At 36.8% G+C, this 20,160-nt stretch overlaps 7 protein-coding genes across 9 annotated transcripts; 6 read left to right on the top strand and 1 right to left on the bottom strand.

Annotated features, from left to right (window-relative positions):
• The first annotated feature begins 1,061 nt into the window (after positions 1-1,061).
• pat-6 (Paralyzed arrest at two-fold protein 6) lies at positions 1,062-3,408 on the top strand. The gene is made up of 7 exons (NM_067490.6): positions 1,062-1,237; positions 1,283-1,358; positions 1,404-1,591; positions 1,652-1,786; positions 2,334-2,624; positions 2,680-2,898; positions 3,235-3,408. The coding sequence occupies exons 1-7, from the start codon at positions 1,070-1,072 to the stop codon at positions 3,283-3,285; spliced, it is 1,128 nt and encodes a 375-aa protein (NP_499891.1). The 5' UTR covers positions 1,062-1,069; the 3' UTR covers positions 3,286-3,408.
• A 202-nt stretch (positions 3,409-3,610) lies between these two features.
• pqbp-1.1 (WW domain-containing protein) lies at positions 3,611-5,305 on the top strand. Its single transcript, NM_067489.5, has 5 exons — positions 3,611-3,831; positions 3,884-4,010; positions 4,055-4,162; positions 4,377-4,618; positions 4,947-5,305. Exons 1-5 carry the CDS (start codon positions 3,614-3,616, stop codon positions 5,092-5,094), a joined length of 843 nt encoding a protein of 280 aa, NP_499890.2. The 5' UTR covers positions 3,611-3,613; the 3' UTR covers positions 5,095-5,305.
• Positions 5,306-6,089: 784 nt separating this feature from the next.
• On the top strand, positions 6,090-7,910 carry dpy-9 (Nematode cuticle collagen N-terminal domain-containing protein; the record flags this gene model as incomplete). 2 transcript variants are annotated; one of them, NM_067488.10, is made up of 4 exons in its annotated part: positions 6,090-6,243; positions 6,288-6,588; positions 6,635-6,966; positions 7,630-7,910. In NM_067488.10, the coding sequence occupies 4 exons, from the start codon at positions 6,091-6,093 to the stop codon at positions 7,789-7,791; spliced, it is 948 nt and encodes a 315-aa protein (NP_499889.2). The 2 variants fall into 2 exon arrangements, with proteins under 2 accessions (NP_499889.2, NP_001294332.1); NM_001307403.3 differs by having other exon boundaries at positions 6,091-6,243; positions 6,950-6,966; positions 7,630-7,791.
• A 180-nt stretch (positions 7,911-8,090) lies between these two features.
• On the top strand, positions 8,091-9,328 carry R02D3.8 (Exonuclease domain-containing protein). Its single transcript, NM_067486.4, has 6 exons — positions 8,091-8,153; positions 8,208-8,309; positions 8,362-8,591; positions 8,636-8,808; positions 8,944-9,049; positions 9,097-9,328. The coding sequence occupies exons 1-6, from the start codon at positions 8,105-8,107 to the stop codon at positions 9,235-9,237; spliced, it is 801 nt and encodes a 266-aa protein (NP_499887.1). The 5' UTR covers positions 8,091-8,104; the 3' UTR covers positions 9,238-9,328.
• Positions 9,329-9,864: 536 nt separating this feature from the next.
• On the top strand, positions 9,865-11,675 carry rcat-1 (C2H2-type domain-containing protein). Its single transcript, NM_067485.6, has 7 exons — positions 9,865-10,122; positions 10,176-10,405; positions 10,455-10,665; positions 10,709-10,879; positions 10,930-11,150; positions 11,199-11,400; positions 11,450-11,675. The coding sequence occupies exons 1-7, from the start codon at positions 9,868-9,870 to the stop codon at positions 11,597-11,599; spliced, it is 1,440 nt and encodes a 479-aa protein (NP_499886.1). The 5' UTR covers positions 9,865-9,867; the 3' UTR covers positions 11,600-11,675.
• Positions 11,676-12,739: 1,064 nt separating this feature from the next.
• grl-19 (Ground-like domain-containing protein) lies at positions 12,740-13,386 on the top strand. Its single transcript, NM_067484.3, has 3 exons — positions 12,740-12,908; positions 12,954-13,092; positions 13,139-13,386. The coding sequence occupies exons 1-3, from the start codon at positions 12,760-12,762 to the stop codon at positions 13,322-13,324; spliced, it is 474 nt and encodes a 157-aa protein (NP_499885.1). The 5' UTR covers positions 12,740-12,759; the 3' UTR covers positions 13,325-13,386.
• On the bottom strand, positions 13,369-20,151 carry aass-1 (Saccharopine dehydrogenase). Of its 2 annotated transcripts, NM_001307729.4 has the most exons (12): positions 19,994-20,151; positions 18,745-19,045; positions 18,315-18,693; positions 18,141-18,268; positions 16,603-16,710; positions 16,473-16,526; positions 15,962-16,368; positions 15,155-15,391; positions 14,788-14,919; positions 14,301-14,739; positions 13,920-14,253; positions 13,370-13,811 (listed from the first exon to the last, which is right to left on the bottom strand). In NM_001307729.4, the coding sequence occupies exons 1-12, from the start codon at positions 20,095-20,097 to the stop codon at positions 13,576-13,578; spliced, it is 2,859 nt and encodes a 952-aa protein (NP_001294658.1). In that variant the 5' UTR covers positions 20,098-20,151; the 3' UTR covers positions 13,370-13,575. The 2 variants fall into 2 exon arrangements, with proteins under 2 accessions (NP_499884.1, NP_001294658.1); NM_067483.6 differs by lacking the exon at positions 16,473-16,526 and having other exon boundaries at positions 13,369-13,811; positions 19,994-20,143.
• Between the last annotated feature and the right edge of the window lie 9 nt (positions 20,152-20,160).

The following is a 20,160-nucleotide window of genomic DNA, read 5'->3' as shown; positions in this document are numbered from 1 at the left end:
TTTAATGCAACTATTATCATACGCCAGGAAATCGAATGTACCGTACGTATAATCAATGTAACTGATGTGATTTTTCATAATTTTTTCCTAAAATTGTTTTTCAAAATTTTTTCAAAAATTGCTATGGAAAAAACTATTTTCAAAAGACCGACCTGTGGACCGACTGTACCGTATTTCCTCTATTAGTCTTGCACTCCTACAGACTAATTGAAAATCAGTCTTACAGCCTGTAATAGTCTAGCACCCCACTTTTTGTCATATTAGCAGAACTTTGTGGAAACGTAAGCAAATTTATCATTTTTGGAGTAAATCAAATGTAAAATCGTTCAAATAATTGATGTAATATTGGGAAAGTATGTATTTTTCATTGTTTGAACGGTCAAAATTGTATCACTTTCCAAAGTTCGAAAAATAGTTTTCAGTCTCTATTAGTCTTGCACCCCTAAAGACCAATTGAAAATTAGTCTCGCATGCAAGACTAATAGCGAAAATACGGTAAATGCAGAGTTGTTGTCTTTCTTAATTTATTTTTATTTTTATTTATTTGAATATTAGTTGTTATATGGACGTCCTTTTCTTTCTCAATACATATGCATATACAAATATTAACTTTCCGTTCTTCTTTCCTATTCCCATACATTTATATGTATCCCAAAGCCTTCTCTCTCCCCCACACACACCATTTATCTGCACCATCCTCTTTTCACCCAATCTCTCATTTGTCGTAAACTCTCCTTCCAACTCTACGTCTCTTATTGTTCCCAACACTCTCTCACTTTTTCAACACTGACGACGGCTGTTTTACACTATCTGCTGGCCTGGATGGGGACTTTTGTGTTGCTCTACGGAAAGAATCCTCCCACACAATATTTTTACTGCTATTTGAACATTGAATTATCGATTTTTCAAATTTAAATTTAAGTGCTTAAAGAGGAAATGTTCCAAAACAGAGTTTCATAATGAGACTTCAAAATTTTTTTAACTTATCAATATCTAATTGTACTTTATTTTTTATTATGAATCAACAAATATTTACCCCTTAATAATTTTAAACTTTTCAGCAATAACCATGTCAACACTTGGTCGTAGTAAGACCCCATCTCGTGACGAACCAAAAAAGCCTGGAGTCTTTGAGAAACTCTCTGGTACCCTTTCTCGAAAGAAGAAGGCGCCGGAAGATGAGCATGGAAACCAAGGGGGTGCACATCATGCTACTGATGAAGATGAAGTTTTGGAGGTTAGTTTTGCAAATTAATGGTTTTAGCAAATATAGATTTTTCAGCTTGAACTTGAAGGTCGTGAGGCTCTCGATCAGTCATTGGTCCCAGTTCTTGCAAGAAACATCTGGTTGGAAGAAGGTAAACGGTTTCACCAATATATTTATCCAATATATTTTTTTCCAGGAGAAATTCGTCGTTATCTGACTAAGGAAACAGCCCGCGATCAGAAGTTGGCACAAGTTGTCGATTTGCTGATCTACTGGCTTAATGAAGAGCTAGCTGATCAAAGAATTGTCGTTCGTCACTTGCAAGAAGATCTTTTCGATGGTCAAATCATCCAGAAGCTGTTGGAAAAGTTGGAGCAGATTCGAGTAAGTTATTGGTACAATTTCACAAATTGAATAAATTCTCCACTCACAGTTTTGTTACAGATCGAGGTTCCAGAAGTTTCGCAGTCAGAAGAAGGACAACGTCAAAAACTGCAAATTGTAGTTCAAACAGCCAATCGAATTCTCGGACAGCCAAGAGAACAAGAGAAATGGTCTGCGGATCTTATTCATCAAAAGGTACGCAAATCTTTGTCTGAATTGTTCATTTCTATCAGTCTTACATTTCATTGTGCAGATGTTTGACGCACTGTAGACAAAAGAGTTTCTCACTCGAAGCTGTTCCAAAAACTACCGTATATTCTATATTAGTATGATATGTTAATCTGTGGACACCTCCGCCACACAATACTATTCATCATTTACTATATATAAAGCGCTTATTCTGTGTGTCCATAGTTTGTAGTCTATGTAGTCTTTGTAGTCTGTGAAGTTTTGGCTTCTTGGGATAGTGAGTTGGGGTTAGTGTAGGGATATAGTCGAAGTACTGTATTGGCACAATAGTGGTACGGTAGGAATACTGTAGTTTCAGAAAAAATCAGTTTTCACCCCCAGGTCCACGGCTGGTAATCTATATAGAAATTCGTGAACTGCAATACTAATTTTCGAGGTGGTTTTTGGATGCAAAACTTATTGAGAATATACGATAGTTGAACGCAACAGTACTTTTCGAATAAACAGAGTTACTTTCCATATTTTATATTTTCTCATAAAAGAATATTCCCAGGACTTCACTGCCATCATCCAGCTCCTGGTGCTTCTTGCTCTTCACTACCGTGCTCCAGTTCGATTCCCAGATAACGTGGTTGCTAACGTTGTGGTGGCTCAAAAGGAACATGGTCAAGTGAAGACCCATCGAATTACTGAGCAAATCACTACAGTTCAAACTGAGTTGGCACCGAAGGGCACTCGTGACGCATTTGATACGCTTTTCGATTATGGACCCGATAAGTTGGCTCATGTGAAGACATCTTTGTTGGCTTTTTGTAATAAGCATTTGAATAAAATTAATCTGGAAGTAAGTTTATTCACTTCATTGTGCTACAAAGAAGCTGATATTTGTAAATTTTTAGGTGTCTGATTTGGATAATCAATTCCAGGACGGAGTTTTCTTAGTTCTCCTAGTGGGACTTCTTGAAGGTTATTTCGTCCCGCTTTACCATTTTAATCTCCAAGTTCAAAGCCACGAGGAGAAAGTAAAAAATGTGCAATTTGCGTTCAAACTTATGGAAGACACTGGCCTTGAGAAGCCTAGATCTCGTGTTCAGGATATTGCCAATGGAGATGTTAAGGTTTGTAGTTTTGACAATTTACAGAAAAATATACCATTTTCCTAATTTAATTCAATTTACAATCCTCAATTTTAAATAGTGCAAAATTTTAAGGGATTGAAATCAAAGTGTAATCGCGCTTCAGCCGGAAATGAAAATGTCCCGCCTCCTTTAATTGGGTCTCGTTAGGTATCGCCATTTGGTTGAAGCGCGATTACATTCGCAGTTGTCGAATTTTCTTTTCACGACGATTCAGCAATCCCGAAGAATTTTAAACAAGTGGCAAAAACAAATTTTCTGCTCATATCTGATGCGATGGATTTTCTATATACAATCCTAATTCATTCTTTATTGCAGAGCACTCTCCGTCTTCTCCATTTGCTTTTCACTAAGTACAAACATATCTAATCTGAGAACTTCATTCGTCATCCTAATCAAACGACACCGTCCAATAATTTGTGTCTGGCTCAACAACTATGGTGCTTTAATTTTGTTAAAATTGCATTTATGTCAATAAATCTTTTAATTTTTAGACTTAGCACTATATTAAATTAAAGAAATTGGCAAATTCCGAAAAAAAAACTCTATTTGAACTCCCTCGTAAAGGAGATTTGCAATGGGGCGCGTTTGCATTAATAAAATTTAATGCATTTTCTCATCGATTCTTTTATTCTTGTTTCTTTATTTTAATTAATATGAATTGATTGTATATAAAATTGTATTTATTTTACAGAAAATGCCTCTTCCACCAGCTCTTCTCGCTCGACTTCAAAAAAGGGGAATTGTAAAGCAAGAAGAAGAGGTTATCGCTGAAAACTATGAAAAAGAGCCAGAAAAGAAAAGTTTCGAAGAGAATTCGGCAGGAGCACCTGGTTGTCCAAATAAATGGAATCAATATCACGTTTGCCTCGAATTTTGCTATGATCATTGGGGCGATGGAACTCCGGAATATCGGTTTGTTTTGAATTTTAGCGAAAAATTAATTAAAAATCGTTTTTTTTTGCAGGTTGCCCGAGAGATATGTGCAGAACAAAAACAGAATGCTTGCAAAGTTTCCACTTCCCGAAAATTGGGTTGAAGTCTATGATGAGGGACTTGCGAAGTATTATTTCTGGAATAAAACAACAGATGAGGTGAGAAGCAGAATAATTTTCTGATTTTAATTGGTTTTTTTCAGGTTTGTTGGTACTCGCCTCGTCATCCACGAGCTATTATCAGTGATCCAGCTCCTCGAATCGCCAGAGAGCATGCTACAGTGCTTTTTGGAGATTCTCACGCATCTGAGGTAGAATTTGAAGCTGAAATCGTACTTAATGGGTATCGCCGCCGGAAAAAAGTAGCTTGTACTTTTATTTTTGCTATTTTCAACAGTTTGCTCAAGAAATTCTAGAAAAAAACTTTCATGGACAAAACGCGGCGAGACTCATTTATAAGGATCCGAGCGCCTTTAAATACGAATTTCCGAACATTTATTCTTTAAAACTATGTACTTTTTCCAGGAGGACAATGCCGCCCGCCGCAGAAATTTCCACAACAAGAAAACTTCACGCGGAGGGAATGATGATAAGCAATCACGTGGCAATAATGCTGAAAAGCGGAAGCGACGTGATCCGATGACGTCACAGGGTCCAGATTCAGATGAAGACGAGTTACAGGAAATGACAAATAAGGATAGACTGAAAAGAGCAAAAAGGAAAGGAATTGATCCAATGGATCCAGCAGCTTATGGAGATGCTCCAGTGTAAGCTTTTTTTTCTAAAATTCTGTTTCTGAAGCGAAAAAATTAGAATTTTCAAGAAATTGGATTCAAAAATTCAAAAATTTCGAGAAACATAAATAAAATCTCAAATTTAAAATCTCCAACTTCTCCGTTTTTCAGCGGTCTAATTTTAGCTAAATTTATAGTTTTTCTTCAGAAAATTATAATTTTCCATTTGAAATTTGGGGAATACGGTAGCTTCAAAAGTACGCAACCCGAAAATACAACGTTTCCGGCGAAATGTCGATATGAAAAAATTATGAAAAATAATATTTGAGCGAAAAAATTTGATTTTTATATGATATTTCAGTGGAAAATGGTCGGATGGTCTTCGAGTTGATCAGGTGACTGGAGCCGACGTGACTGCTGGTGGACCACTTTTCCAACAAAGACCCTATCCTGCTCCGGGAGCAATTCTCAGAAAGCAGAAACCACAGGATGAAGAGGACGATCAATAATTCAATTTTATTGTTTTAATTTTTGATTATTTTAATTCAAAATTCCTACTCCACTTCCTTCCAAAAGTTCTGTCATTTCCTACTATTTATTTGTTCTGTTTTGTACCGTTGTACCTGTATCTTTTTCTTTTTCTATGCACATAAATGTGCTCAGACATCTGAATTTTTCTCTGTGCTTCTCCAAAACATTTCCATAAATTCATCAACTGTTTCTATGCATTAAATAAAACGTACAATAGAAAAAAAGCAGCAATGGAGAGATAAACTGAGAAGATGGTAGTAATTGAAATATTACAGGAACACTAAATGCTGAGAATGCGTATCGCACAACATATTTGACGCGCAAAAGATCTCATAGCGAAAACTACAGTAGTTCTTTAAAAGATATACTGTAGCGTTTGTGTCGATTTTTGAAATGATTTAATTTTTCTTAATTCTAATATTCTATCGATAAAAAATTATTAAAATTCATTTCGAAAAGCGATCCCGTAAATCGACACAAGCGCTACAGTATATCTTTAAAGAACTACTGTAGTTTTCACGAGATATTTTGCGCGTCAAATATATATATGTTTTTCGATACGCATTCTCAGAATATTGTTTTGAGCTGGAAATATTCTTGAATGTGCCTGATATTGATAGGCTTGTAAGTGCTAACACTCTTCTTTATAACCACAAAAAAGCATTTGAGAAAAAACGACAAAACTTATTACTTGGCCTAATAAAATAGTTAATCGTAAATTAGAATTACATTCTACTGATTCTATGTTGTTATTTTCGTTGATCTTTCACTTTTATGTCTCTCTCAATGTGGAATCCTAGTTTCTTGTGTGTTACCTTCTTCCCCTTATCAATCACCTAAATCGGAGAAAGAGGTCAGCGCCCTCATTTTTTTCATCCGTTTTTCGATTTTCTCCATTTCATTTGATCAGTTTGTTGAGTACACTCCCTAAAGTTTTCCTTATATTTCTTGTTTTCAATACTTATTATTGCAGAATGGAACCGTCCAACATATGGCGGACGTCTACCATCGTTGGTAGTGTTGTTTCAACATTTGCAGTTCTTACAGTAATCATTGGACTTCCACTGATGCATAATCATGTTCAGAAAGTAACAACTCTGATGTTAACAGAGGTAGAGTTGTGTAAGGTGAGAATATTGATGCTTTGCCAGGAATAAGCCTAGATATTAAGACCGAGTCTCAAGACATCTGGAAACAAATGAAATTCTCTCGCATGGCACCAAACCGTACCAAACGTCAGTCTCCATACGGTAACTATGGAGCTTCAGGGTCAGGATCCTGCTGTGCTTGTACTCAAGGATCACCTGGACCACGTGGACAGCCAGGAGACGACGGAGAACCTGGACGTGACGGTTTCCCGGGCAGAGAAGGTGACAATGGTATAGCTGGAAAGTATCTACCAGCTCCACCACCAGGAACCAACGCATGTCAGAAATGTCCAACTGGAGCTCCAGGACCACCAGGACTTCCAGGTAAATTTGAATTGCATCAGGAAATAAATTTAAAAATTTGATTCAGGACCAAAAGGACCACGTGGACCAGCAGGAATTGAGGGTAAACCAGGGAGACTCGGTGAAGACAATCGTCCAGGACCCCCAGGACCGCCAGGAGTACGTGGAGAACCTGGATCACCGGGAGAGAAGGGACCAACCGGCGATCGTGGAAAAGTATTGAATGGAGCACCACCAGGTCCTACTGGCCCACCTGGAAAGGTCGGTCCACGTGGATTGTCTGGCGGAAAAGGACACGATGGTAAACCAGGACTTGGTGGGCAACCAGGTGTCCGAGGAGCCGTTGGAGCACGTGGAGATGCTGGAAACCCAGGACTTCCAGGACCACAAGGACCAAAGGTATGTTTCCGATATATTTTCGAACATTTTGAAATTAGTCATGACTTATATATGAAAGAATATAGCACGTATGTCTCCTTTGTAGTTTGTAGTCTGGATTTTGAAAAATGTTGTGTCTTTGCCTTTTGAAGGGATATTGGTTTGGAGTTAGTAGAAGGATATGGTCACGGTACCGTAGTAGTACTGTAGGGATACTGTAGGAGTACTGCAGGATTACTGTGGTTTGGGAAAATTCAATTTTCGTCTTTTGAAAGGATATTGGTTTGGAGTTAGGAAGGGGATAAAGTCAGGGTACTGTAAGATTACTGTAGGTGTACCGTAGAGTTATTCGGCAGGAATTTAAATGTTCTTAGAAAACGGCAATTCAAATTTAGTGAGAAAAATTTTGGCGAGAATTCACTATTTCTGAGAAAAAAAATTTTGGCGGGAAGTTCAATTTTTCTAGAATAACTGGAAGCTCCTAGAAATTCTAAAAAAATCTGGAGACTTCAATTACTTTTTTTTTAAGTCCTAGAATATTCTATTAAAAATCAAAACTCATATAACTTTCTTAAAAAATCTGGAAGCTTCTAGAACTTTTGAAACATTTGAAAACTTTTAGATTTAGTATTAATACATTTGTTATTGAACCAATCATGTGTTTAACGGAAACAATAATTTCAGGGAGAACCAGGAAATCCAGGAACGTGTCATCACTGCCAAAACAGAGCACCAGCACCTTCCGAGGCACCAGGAAAAGCTCCACCTCCTCCACAAGACTATACCCGTCCAGCACCAGAGTCGTATCCATCGGCTCCAAATGGGCAATATCTTTGGATCCATTAAATATTTTGCATAATTTTTGACTCATTGTTTCTCTTTTCGTCTTATTTTTCGCCGAATGATTCGAATGTGAGACTTGAAATATCATAAATCTTGTCAGGCAGCTGTGCCGAAAAAATTGTTTTTTAATCTACGAAAATATCGAAATTGTTTCCCGTAAATCGACAAGGGGCTGAGGTTTCTAGACCACACGGCCGTGTACTCCTCTCGGACAATGGATTAATTTTATCTGCTATAATTTTATTTTTCGATTTTCACACGTTTTCCAGTCAAATTTCGTAATATTTCATAATTTTTTATCATTTAAGACTCGAAAATGTCGATAAACTTCACGAGGACACCAAGATTATTACTTGACACAGTAGGTAATTCCATTTTTCTAGTTTTTTTCGAATTTAAATAATTAAAGTTAATTTCAGCCCATTACTCATCATTCTTGGAAAGCACAAAGCTTGTAAAGACTCGGGAAGTGAAGAAACCACCCAGATATCCAAACTTTTCACTGAAAAAAGATACGAAAAGTGGGGAGATTGCTTACTTTTTGGCAAAATAACTTTATTTTAATCTTTTCAGATCAAAAAATGAGCCAGCACTTTGATTATCTTCTAGTATTAGACTTCGAAGCCACGTGTCAAGATAACTGGAAAGGGCCGATGCATCCAGTCCAAGAAATCATCGAATTCCCAGTGGTCCAGCTCTCGACGGCTGATTGGAGTGAAATTCGTCGTTTTCATCAATACGTTAAGCCGACGGAATGTCCAAGGCTCACATCTTTCTGCACATCTTTAACAGGAATTATTCAGGTTTTTAATGCAAAAATTTCGAGGAAAAAATGCTAAAATTCCAGGAAATGGTTGACGAAAAACCGACGCTTCCACAAGTTTTATCGGAATTTGATAGCTGGCTGAAAGAGGATTCTCGACTGGAAAAGGGCAAATTTGCATTCGTCACTTGTGGAGATTGGGATCTGAAAGTCGCGCTGCCGAATGAGGCGAAATTTAAGAATATTGGAATTCCAGAGTAAATTTTTTAGAGTAAAACTGACAATTTGAGGCTGAAAATTCGTACAATTTGACTCTAAAAATCTGAAATTTCATTAAAAAACAATCATTTTTGTCCCACGAACCGCACAAATCCAAACAAATTGTCCTTCAGGTACTTCAATCAATGGATCAACGTGAAAAAGGCTTCTGCGGAGCACACAAATCATTTCGCGAAAGGAATAGCCCAGCTTCTGGCCATCTACAAGCTGCAACATCAGGTTTTCTACTGAAATTCTGAAATCTCAGCAAAATTCTAATTTTCCAGGGTCGCCACCACAGTGGAATTGATGACGTGGCAAATATCTGCGAAATTGTCCGGTGTTTGGGCATGAACGGGCACAACTATCAAATCACAGGCTCCAAAGACACAATGACGCGGAGGGTGTTCAGAGATGCGAGGAAATAATTTTTGTCGATTTTTCAGCAATATGTATTAATACGAAATATTGACTTTTCCGCCATTTTTCCGTTCAGAACAATAAATCTTTGCAAAAAATATAGCGAGAATATCGAATTGCAAGTACAGTTTCACGTATACGTTTCTAGAAATTAGATTTTTTTGGAAGTTTTAATCTGTCAATTCTCTCCGCCATGAGGAAGTCTACACACTGAAGAAGTTTCGCCACTTTCTTCCCTTTTAAATTGATTTTTTAACCGCTTGAAAATATTCATAAAAAGTTTTCTCTCTCGGTCCAATCTGAAAAAAAATTGCAACTTCAGTTGTATTTAATAAAGCTTTATAAGACACAAAAAATATTATTTCAAACATCGCGCTTAAAGTTCTCTGCAATGGAGCGGACTTGCAGACACGCAACGCGAACACGCGACGCGTCGAAGTGACAGGATTTACGAGCGTAAATCCTACCAATCGTTTTAATTTTCTATTTTCCTCTGATTTTTGTCAATTTTCCATAAACTTTTAGAATTTAACGCAAAAAAATTCACAAAAGTGAATGCCAATTTTTCTGGAACTGATAATCCTTGAAAACACGTATTTTTCACTTCCGGATATAGAAATGTTTGAAAATTGCAGGAAATGACCACAAATCCTATCGAACTCGAGTCCTGCATTATTGATCAGATACGATGCCCAGAATGCGCCCTAACATGTCTACAAAAGAATATCTATCGTCACATGACACAGATTCATAATTGGACAACTGAAGATTGTCAGGAACTGATTGCCGCTATAAAATCTGAAAAAAAGAGCCGAGCATCTAGCACATCGTTTGTTTGCTGCCACTGTAGGATGATATTTCGAAGTGTCAAGCATCTGGTTCAGCATAAAAAGGTAATACAACCCTATTCTTCTGGAAAACTAAATATAAAAATTGGATCTTGCAGATGTGCACTGAACAACCGCAACATGACAACGAGCATCTTGATGTTTATATAGATGAAATGATTGTTGAAGGAGAAGAAGAAGTTGTTGGAATCAATGAATATGATATCAATGAAACTAAAGAATCTACACAAAAACCATCCACATCATCTGGAGATAGTTTCGAGATGAATATTCCGCCACATCGACAAGCTTCTCGTCCAATCCAGCCACATCATTTAACGCAGGAATGGTTGGAATTAGAAAAAATAAAGGTTTCTGTCAAAAACTATGATTTTCAGCCAAATTGCCACCATTATTGAAAAACCTTCAAAATTCTCGTTAATGCAACTACCAGGAAAATATCGTGGATGTAATTTAAAATGTCCCGAATGTTCGAGTACATCAGAGTCGTTGGATGAATTTTTACTGCATTGCCGTCAAGAACACATGTCCCATGATCAGAAGTTTAATTTAGAACGAGAGTTTTTCCAATCAAGAGACCAGTTTAAGGTTTTTAAATATTCTCGATAAAATGACAAAAATCTAATTTTAGGAATGGTTCGATCAGAGACAGGAGGACACATGTACATCGTTGACAAAACGTACAGGACATGCTGGAGAAACACTTTATAGGTGTCATCGTGTCGGAAAGTATCAAAGTGTCGCAAAATCCAGGAAATCGAATCCCAGGAAGATTGACCAGACTTGTACAGCATATTTGAAAGTAAAACATTTTTTAAAAAATTTGTTTTAAAATTTTGAAAAATATTTCAGGTCACAACAGAAGAGGACGGTTCAACTTGGGCAACTGGATGCTTTACTCATATCGGACATGATCTTGATCACAAACTTCTATGGCTCACCGAATCTCAGGAAAAATATGTTCGTGAGCTAATTGACTTGGGATGGACTTCTGATCAGATCTTCTTCTTTATTCGGAATGAGTACAAGGACTACGAGTGTAAATTAAAATATATCTCAAAGAATGATATTAGGTGAGGGTAATCATCCGAAACAGTAGGCAAATATAATGTTTTTTGCAGAAATATCACAGTTCGGTACAATAGAGAACGGGAGAAGCTTGGTTTTTTAACGGACACTGCAAAATCTTCTGCGATTCCGATTAGTTTGAAAGAGCGGCGAGCCGTTGCTGCAGATAGTACGAAAGAACCGAGAGAAGAAGATGATGATGAGGTTAAGGCGAAAATTCCAAGGATGCAAAGCAAACCTGATAACATTGAAAAGGTTTACAGACGGTTAAATTGTTCTGAAAACTCAAAAATTGAATTTTCAGGCAACTACTTCAGAAAATAATTCTGCAAAACATCGCGAACAAGTTGTGGATTCAGAAACTGCGGAAGAAGATGAATATATCAACGTAGTTGATGTGGATACGATGCCACCAAACGATGCTGGAAAAATCACAATTGGCTTAAATTTTTAGTCGATTTAATACATTTTTGCGATATTAAATATGTTGTTCTTGTTATTTATTCATATCATGAAAGTTTATTAGATAATTCAAATCGAAAAAGAGTTATATCTCAAATGCCTGACAATAAACGCTGTATGCTGATGGCTGAAAAAAATTTGGGCAAAAATAAAAAGTTGTCTGGTTTTGTTGAAAACGGGTAATTCATGTATGCTGAATTCAGAAAATCTAGGTTTAACACATCAAAAACTATTCAAAAGTGGCAAAAATGCACAATTTTGAAACTCCTCTAAAATGGGCAATTTTGTAGTTAGAGGACTCAAAATTGATCTCCCAATACTAAAAAGTTTCCCTTTTTCAAATTCTAATGGTTCTGTACAATTTCAAAAAAAAAAATTTCTTGCCCAAAAAAAGGGCAGTCATATATTATTTGAATATTGTCCAAATTTGTTGAAAACGGGTAATTCATTTATGCAGCGTTCAGAAAATCTAGGTTAAACCTATCAAAACCATTAAAAACTGGCAAAAATTGGGCAATTTATTGTAAAAAATCACTCTATTGAAACTCCTCTAACCGGCGGCAGCCGATGTCGAAAAATACAAAACACCTGTCGAAAAATGTAGAAAAATATATTTTGTATTTTTCAATATCACATGAATAACCCCATTACTTTTTATGTAACTGATATGTCATGTTAGCAGACCTGTAGCATTGTATAATCGGATATTTTAAAAGGTTGACATTACATTTTGCTCCTTACAAAATATGGAATAAAATATGTGTTGTTAGCATAATTTTGAATGTTCAAATCTGATTTTATAAGCGCAAACTACTGTCCGCATGATTATGGGTCACACTGTATCTGGAAAATGTGCAAATATTATAAAACAATTGTTAATTTATCTTAAAAATATGCGGTTATAATGCGTGTGTGTTACTCGATGTGAACCAGTATCCAGTATCTTAACATGGAATAATCGCAAGTGTCAATTGACGGCTTATGCCAGTTTTATCGTATGTTCCTTTTTCCACAAATCTTTATCTTGTAGCAAATTGTGATAAGAAACTATTAGGCGATCAAGTAACTCAAACAAGAAAAACGAGTATAACACCAGGCTATGAGACATATATAATCTTTTTGAATCCAGCAATAGAACATCAAAAGTACCCAATGTTTCTCAAGTTACTTTTATTTTTATCTATATGCCACGTTGCATTCGCATTTTTCTTTCCAAGAGTCACACCTAATGATGGATGTGGTTGTGGATGTGGAGGAGGTGGAGGTGGAGGAGGTTGTTGTGCACCACCACCACCACCGCCGTAAGTTTCAATATATTAAATTAAACTTAAGTACAAGATTTTCAGAGTGTGTGGCGGTTGTGGCTGCGGAGGCCGTAAAAAGAGAGAAATCGGACATGTCAAAGGACACTTGGCACATAGAGATAATGATCAGGAATGGAATAATCAATGCAACAGCTTAGAGTTTTCGGATGTAATAGTAAAGGTAGTTTTGAAACATAAACAGTTAATTGCAACTACCACTTTTTCAGCATCTCCGAACGAAATCATTGTCGACATCTCGAGATTTCATTTACAAAGAACTTGACACAGCATTCCCAGACTCAATGTTCACTGTATTTTGTCTCCAAAACTCTACTGTTTCATATCAAGCAGATGCGAAGAGATACTGTATGGAGAAGACAGCTGACAGGAGTTGTTACGTTTTTGAATTTTAATTCAGTTGATTCATATGCCCCAATAATAATGTATATTCTAATATATGAAGTCAAAAATTTTATTCGGTCGACTTGATGGAAGCACCCGCGATGGGGTTTGGTGAAAAGTGAATATATTCACTTTTCATATATGAGAGAGGAAATATTCGATAAAACATTAAAAAAACGGGTGAAACTAGTCAGTACTCAGTACTATACTACAAAAATTGAAATAAATCGAAATAACATGGTAATAGAATATGGATAACAAGCTACATTGGGGTAATTGTGTGTGTTGGCACAATTCCAAAGTCACGAAGACGCTTCAATGCTGGACGGTAGACTTCCTTCAGAATTGGTCGTTGAATTCCTGCTCTTTGAATTTCATTGTTTAGAACCATGTGTGAGACGATGGCAGTTGTGTAACCAACAGTACGAGCCATAGCGGAGAAACCATTTGGATTGCCGTATTGAACCAAACTGATACGATGACGTTCAGAGTTTCCACCTGAAAAAAGATTCAATAGGATACACGAAAAAAAAATTTAATTTTGATTTAATGAAAAATTAATTAATGCGTATTAATCCTGACAAGTTTTCGAAATATATGTCTCACCTGGCAACTGAGCACCAATATCATGATTCAACACAACCAAATCCGATTCATGATCCTTGAAAGCAAGAATCTTTGCCAAATACTGAGCAAGAGTATCGATCGGAGTTCCGTGACGATCTACAACCTTGTCAGAGAACAAGCCAAGATTTTCAAGCGCAGATAAGCCCTTTCCACCAACTTTCTCCTCAATAATGTGTCTCAAAGAGTCTGGGAAGATATCGAGCTTCTGGTTACTCAATGAGGCAATCAATTCTTTCCATGTCAAATCTGGTCCAATGTTAGATGTAAATGAATCAATGTTGTCGCCAGAGAGAAGTCCAACAGAGTGAAGGGCCTGAAGACATAAACTATAAAACAAGTCACCAAATAAACTTGACTCACCTTAACAGTATCTACGAATCCCTGATATCTGAGTGTTCCACGGATGATTGTCTTACAGTCATTTCCCAATCCATAAACATCTGAGTATTTTGTCGAGTCTCTATTTGGGAATCCAATCAGATTAAGTCCAGGCATGAAATCGATATCAATCAAGTTATCAACCACAGATCCGGACGGAACTTCAACAATCTTCCCATTCTTCAAATACTTGGCCGGATTCATCAAAGCAGTCAAAACGCCCTTTGGTGACCATGAGAATTTGTATCTCAAAGGATTATCAGACCATTCTGGAGCTGGAAGTCCTCCACAGAAAGATTCAAAGGAGGTGATCCGTCCTCCGTGTTCCTTGATGTCATCGAAGCATTCCATTGCGAGCATGTGATCTATTCCAGGATCAAGACCAGCTTCATTCATAATCGTAACATCAGCGTCTTTGGCTCTGAAAGCTTGCAATTTGCTTTCAGAAGGTATATTCAGAATAACTTACGCTTTGTCAAGAGCTTCAAGTTCCGGTGAGACATAACTTGAAGTAACCATGTCTCTTTGGTTCGAGATACACATCTTGGCAACAAGTGGATGGAAATTGAATGGAAGCAAGGATACCACAAGGTCATGCTCTCTAAAATGATCTTTCAATAATTGGAAAAAAAAACGATCTATAACAAGGCCTCAACCCATTCTCTCTTTTCTGTATTATCCCACATTATTCAATATAATTTTAATTTTTTCCTTATTTTTCTTTTATTTTCACGTTCAAATAAACGTATCAAATAATAATAATAATCTTGAGAAGATACAGAAATTCGGAATTCAAATAATATTCAGAAAATTGTTTTAGTTAATTGTCAACTAACCTGATAAGTCTCTCCATTGTATGGCTCTCACGTGCAATATCCACAACAACCGATTGAATGTTCGGTGACGTACAGAGTCGTTGTCCATCTCTCTGAGATTCAGTGGCAACAGTCAAATTAACATCCTTCTGCTTTGAGTAGAAATCGGCAAATGGTCCTGAAACCATTCCAGCACCGAGGAGAAGCACACGCTTGTCGGTTGTACCACCCATAACTCGAGAGTTTGCGGATGCGGAACTGAAAATGATGATATTAAAATAATTTAAAAATTTGTAGCATAACCCGGTAACCTTATCAAAGAATGAAAAGTAAAATATGAATGGCTTCTTGTTGAATTTTCCCTGGAAATTTTCCAAAATTGTATACTATTTTCTTTAGTTATGGGGTTATTCTAGTAACTTCGCGAGATGTATTTAAAATACAGAGATACAGGAGACCCCACAACTGTATTAAAATACATAAAAACATGTATTTTAATACAGTTATGACGCCATTTTTCTACATTGTTCAATTTTCCAACCCTACTTGAATAACCCCATTAGACGTTAACTATTTTACACAGTTAAGTTTTAGTTTATGTGCAAATCCAGGAAAATGGTATCCAATAGAAAAAAGTGACCAATGAAAATGATTGTTACTAAATTTCTGCCTTGTCAAGAACTTGGAAGTCGATCCAAAAATTGTTTTTCATCAAATTTTAAATTCTTGCTGTGTTTTCATATTTGCCCTATTTGCATTGCATTTTTTCTCAATTAAGAGAATATTCTATAAAGATTATTTCTTCACAACCTATAAAGTCATACTCACGCTGCCTTATCCTTTCGAAGTTGAGCAATGTATTCAAAGTTTGGTGTCAATTTTCCTTGATCAGTGATAATCGCATTCTTGATCTCTGTCCTACACTGCAGCCGATCGAAATGTTGATCGTTGGACGTGTTGAGTAGATCCCATAACCATGGGTACAGCAAGTTTCCAAACTGTTCCGTGGCCTCAATGGGCATTTGAGCAGGCATATTATCAATGGAGCATACAAGGCATCCGGATGCAGCGTCAAAGCTATCGGATGAGGTGTTAAAATCTGCATCATAAATGGCAAATGGCTTGTCAATTGTAGTACATTCTCTCATAAACTCTACCGAACCTCCTGGATCGGCAGAAATGTCACAAAGAGCGATGAGATGGTGAGGGAGCGTTGGGCATCCAGGTGTGTCGTACTGAAAATGCAAATGTTTTAATTTGAACAGAAAATATTATTCCAAAATTAAGATATCTAAGTAACTAAGTAACTAAGTGACAGAGATGGTTAGTAAAAGCTTACAAGTCCGCCCGATTTGGTCGATGCACGACTTGTTTGGTTAGTTTTCTTCTTTTTCTGAAAATTAAACTGAAAGTTATCTGAAACACATGCAACTTCCAGATTTTTCAGTTTTGTCAAAACACATACTTACCCGTTGTACCGGAGTCAGCAAATTCTTAGCATCAGGAATTGTAATGAGACGTGGTGATTGAGCATCCCAATATACTCCATTGATAATTACTGATGCGTATGGGGCGATCTGAAATTGAAATATGGGGTTTTTGGCATTTTTAGTTTTCAGATAACTCCAAAACAAATGACTTTTGACATGGAAAATATTGAACGGACAGTGCTGACCAAAAAGGTATAATATGCACAAACGGTATCCCGTGAATTTTGGGTTGTGTTGATTAACCATAACTCAAAAACTAAACAATATTTTTGAAAATTGACAACTAACAAAATGCTGGCCATGATATTATTCACATTGACTGATAAACGTTATTTTACAAAAATCGCATTTAGAAATGTTACAGCGGCAGACATCTGGCAGGTCGGTTTTTGACCTTAAATCTGAAATCGTCTGTAGTTCACTTCAATGAAAACTTTTTTTTTTCAAAAAAGGACTTTCATTATTAAAATGATCTTTATAAAATGCTTTATGCATGTTATAACTTTGCTCTCATGAAAAAAAATTAAAAAAGTGTAAACCGATCAAACTATATTCTTTAAGGACATGGGTTATACCTTATGATCTGGAAAATAGTCATGAATTAAAAAAATTGATAATTCATTCGGTTTTTTGAAGAACTAATAGTTTAATTTTATTTAGGTCGTGTTACGCTTGAACAACAACACTCTGTTAAGTTTGAGCAAACGAGTTTTTTTTTATTAAAAATCTTTTGCCCACGTGACATTCCAGATGTCTAAACTTTTCCCTGGTCAGTTTGCCCAATCCATTTCTCCTCTTCTTTTTCCAATCATCCCATCCCAGAAGACAGTGTATGTGATATTGTTGATAGTGATGATCACATCATTATGTTGCAACATTCAATCATCCGATCGTCTCACACAAATTCGAAAGAAACATAGAGAAACTAGACAAAATGCCACGAGGGATGGGGGATGATACTGTGATTTATTGCAAGTAATGCGCGCCTAATTTGGGGTGAAACAATGTTACAGTCAGCAGCAAAAGTGATTAGTAAACTGAGATAGTGATGAAGGATGTCAAGTTGATAAAGAAGAAAAACTTGAAGTTAAAAACAAATACCTCACAGTTGAAGGCTATTAATCTTTAGATTTTGGCATATGTAGAGAAAAAAAGTAGAGCCTTATGGAAATACTTTCATTAGAAGAAACTAAGAGAAGGTGTATACGCTTTGATTTTACTAACTATAAAAATCTCATTTCGTCATTTCTTGACATAATTCAAATAAAGACTTGTCTCAAAGTTTCTATAATTTCTATCGTGATGAGATCCTTTGAAAATTAATCTATCTATCTACAGGGCCCATATTATCAAATAATGTTTTTTGTAAACTCCTAGTGCGGAGCTTTACGAATGCTCTAAAATGTTGATTGTCTGAACTCTACTGTTGTTTTTTTGCACACGATCTTATGCGAACGATTGATGTTGCACAATTATCCCCGCTGCACATAAAATTCAGACTGTAAAGGCATACTAACCTCAGTTGCAAATTTCGATGTATATCGGTCCGGAAATTGTTCAAACTCTTTTTTGTCGAAAGGTCCTCCATGCTTCGGTACAAAATGATCCTTACGCGTCACTACACATCCATACACCTTGTTCAATTCTAAAAATACATTACTTTTATGTCGTCCCTTTGGTGTAAAACTCACGTCCTTTCTGAGCCACTTTTGGCAGAGTTGCCACGTCGACATACTCGTGTGGCAAGTGCTCAAACAGCTCTCGTGCTCCTTGACTAACATTTCCGGATCCAGTAAACACAAAGATGAGGGGTCCCAATGATCGAGGCATTCTATCCAATGCAATCTCATATCCAATATCTCTCAATGCATTAATCGCCATATGAGAATCATTGTAATTATGGGCCAATCCCATGTGAAGGAATGGTGTATTGTGGCCGAGAGCAAGGAGTCGCAGTCCGATTCCATGAAGAATATCAATGAATCCTGCATTTCCAGCCCATTTTCCGAACATTACCAATCGTTTTCCCTTGTCGTCGCAGATCTTTTCATAGTCAAGTAGACGGATATTCTGGAAATTGAATATTTTCGAGTTAACAGAGTAAATTTAGCATTATCCTACTCTCTGCAAGATAGTGTCCAACATCTCCATGTTATCCTGTTGAGCTTTAATTGTGTGCGAAAAGAATGCATATGTCTTATTTGGAATCAACTGATCAATTGGTACACTTTTGACTGACATGATGATGTGAGCTTCGCTAAGATCCTCTCGCACAATTGCACCAGCTGATATATAATCTTGAATTGGATAGGCTCGTCGATTGCTCGGTTGAATAAGGACATTGACTCCTGACTTTGTAAGACGTTTCACGTGGGTTGGAGCAAGTGGAGCACGACGTTCCCAGGAGTTTACTGTTTCTCTTCTGAAAATTTATTGATGCTTATTTTTTTTAGCATGATAAAAATTATTTATGTTACAGAAATTAGCTTAATAATCTTAGGAAAAACATTCCTGTTTTGATTTTTGTGCTTTTATCTCGGCATTTGGCTCTTGCTTCTTGCCCAAGTTTGGCACAAAAAATATTGACTTAGATCAGAAGTTGGCTAATCTTGGGCAAAAGTTGGATTCAGGCTTTACCAAAGTTTAACCCAAGTTTCACCAAACGCTTACCAAACTTCTACCAAAGTTTGCAAAGAAACATGAAAGTTTGGGCCAAACTTTGGCAAGAGTTGGTTTAGGGGCAGCCTGAATCCAAGTTCTGCCAAAGTCTTGCCCAACTTTTGCCCAAGTTCAGCCAACTTCTGATCCAACTTAATATTTTTTGGGCCAAACTGGAGCAAGAAGCTAGAGCCAAATGCCGAGGGTCTCCCTCTCATTCGAAAATGGAAGACTCGTCTAGGAACTGTGTGCATTAGTTTTGTTTCAGTGGATTTTACAGTTTTGGCTAAAAAGCTTCATTTTTGACTATTTTCGCTGAACTATTGTTTGTACTTCACATCCAAATAATCAGTCTACCAATGTATGTAGTTTTTTTTAAACTATAAACTCTGGTTTTCATGCTAAAAAGAAAACATTATGGCAAACATTGGAATTAAAGCCGAAAACTGTTCAATCTAACTTCTCCTCGAGGAGTACACATGTTTCGTAAATCGACACATGGACGTGTTAGAGGCTAAGATCTCGAGCTATATATCTGGGAAAGGCTCGTAAAGACACAAAATTTGCTTTGAGCGACGCAATGAAAAAAAAATGGAAAGGAAAATTGCGACATACTCGTGGGCACGGTAGCCGCGAATTTTCGTTCGTTTCGAGACCTCAAATTTCACCAATTTTTGTAGCTGGATAACAATAAAATTCCAACCGATCATACCTGATACCAATTGTAGGTGTTCCTTTTCCGTGAAAAACTTTCGACGACTGAAATCTCTGCGATATTTGTCGCATCATACCGCCCGCTGTATGTGGAAGACGCATTTTTTGAAAAGCCTCAAGATTTCCAGACGAATGTAGTTTTGAAACAGAAACAGAGAGATTGAG

This window comes from Caenorhabditis elegans, chromosome IV, assembly GCF_000002985.6.
Source record: "Caenorhabditis elegans chromosome IV".
Lineage (NCBI taxonomy): Eukaryota > Metazoa > Nematoda > Chromadorea > Rhabditida > Rhabditidae > Caenorhabditis > Caenorhabditis elegans.
This window is presented reverse-complemented; position numbering and strand designations above follow the sequence as displayed.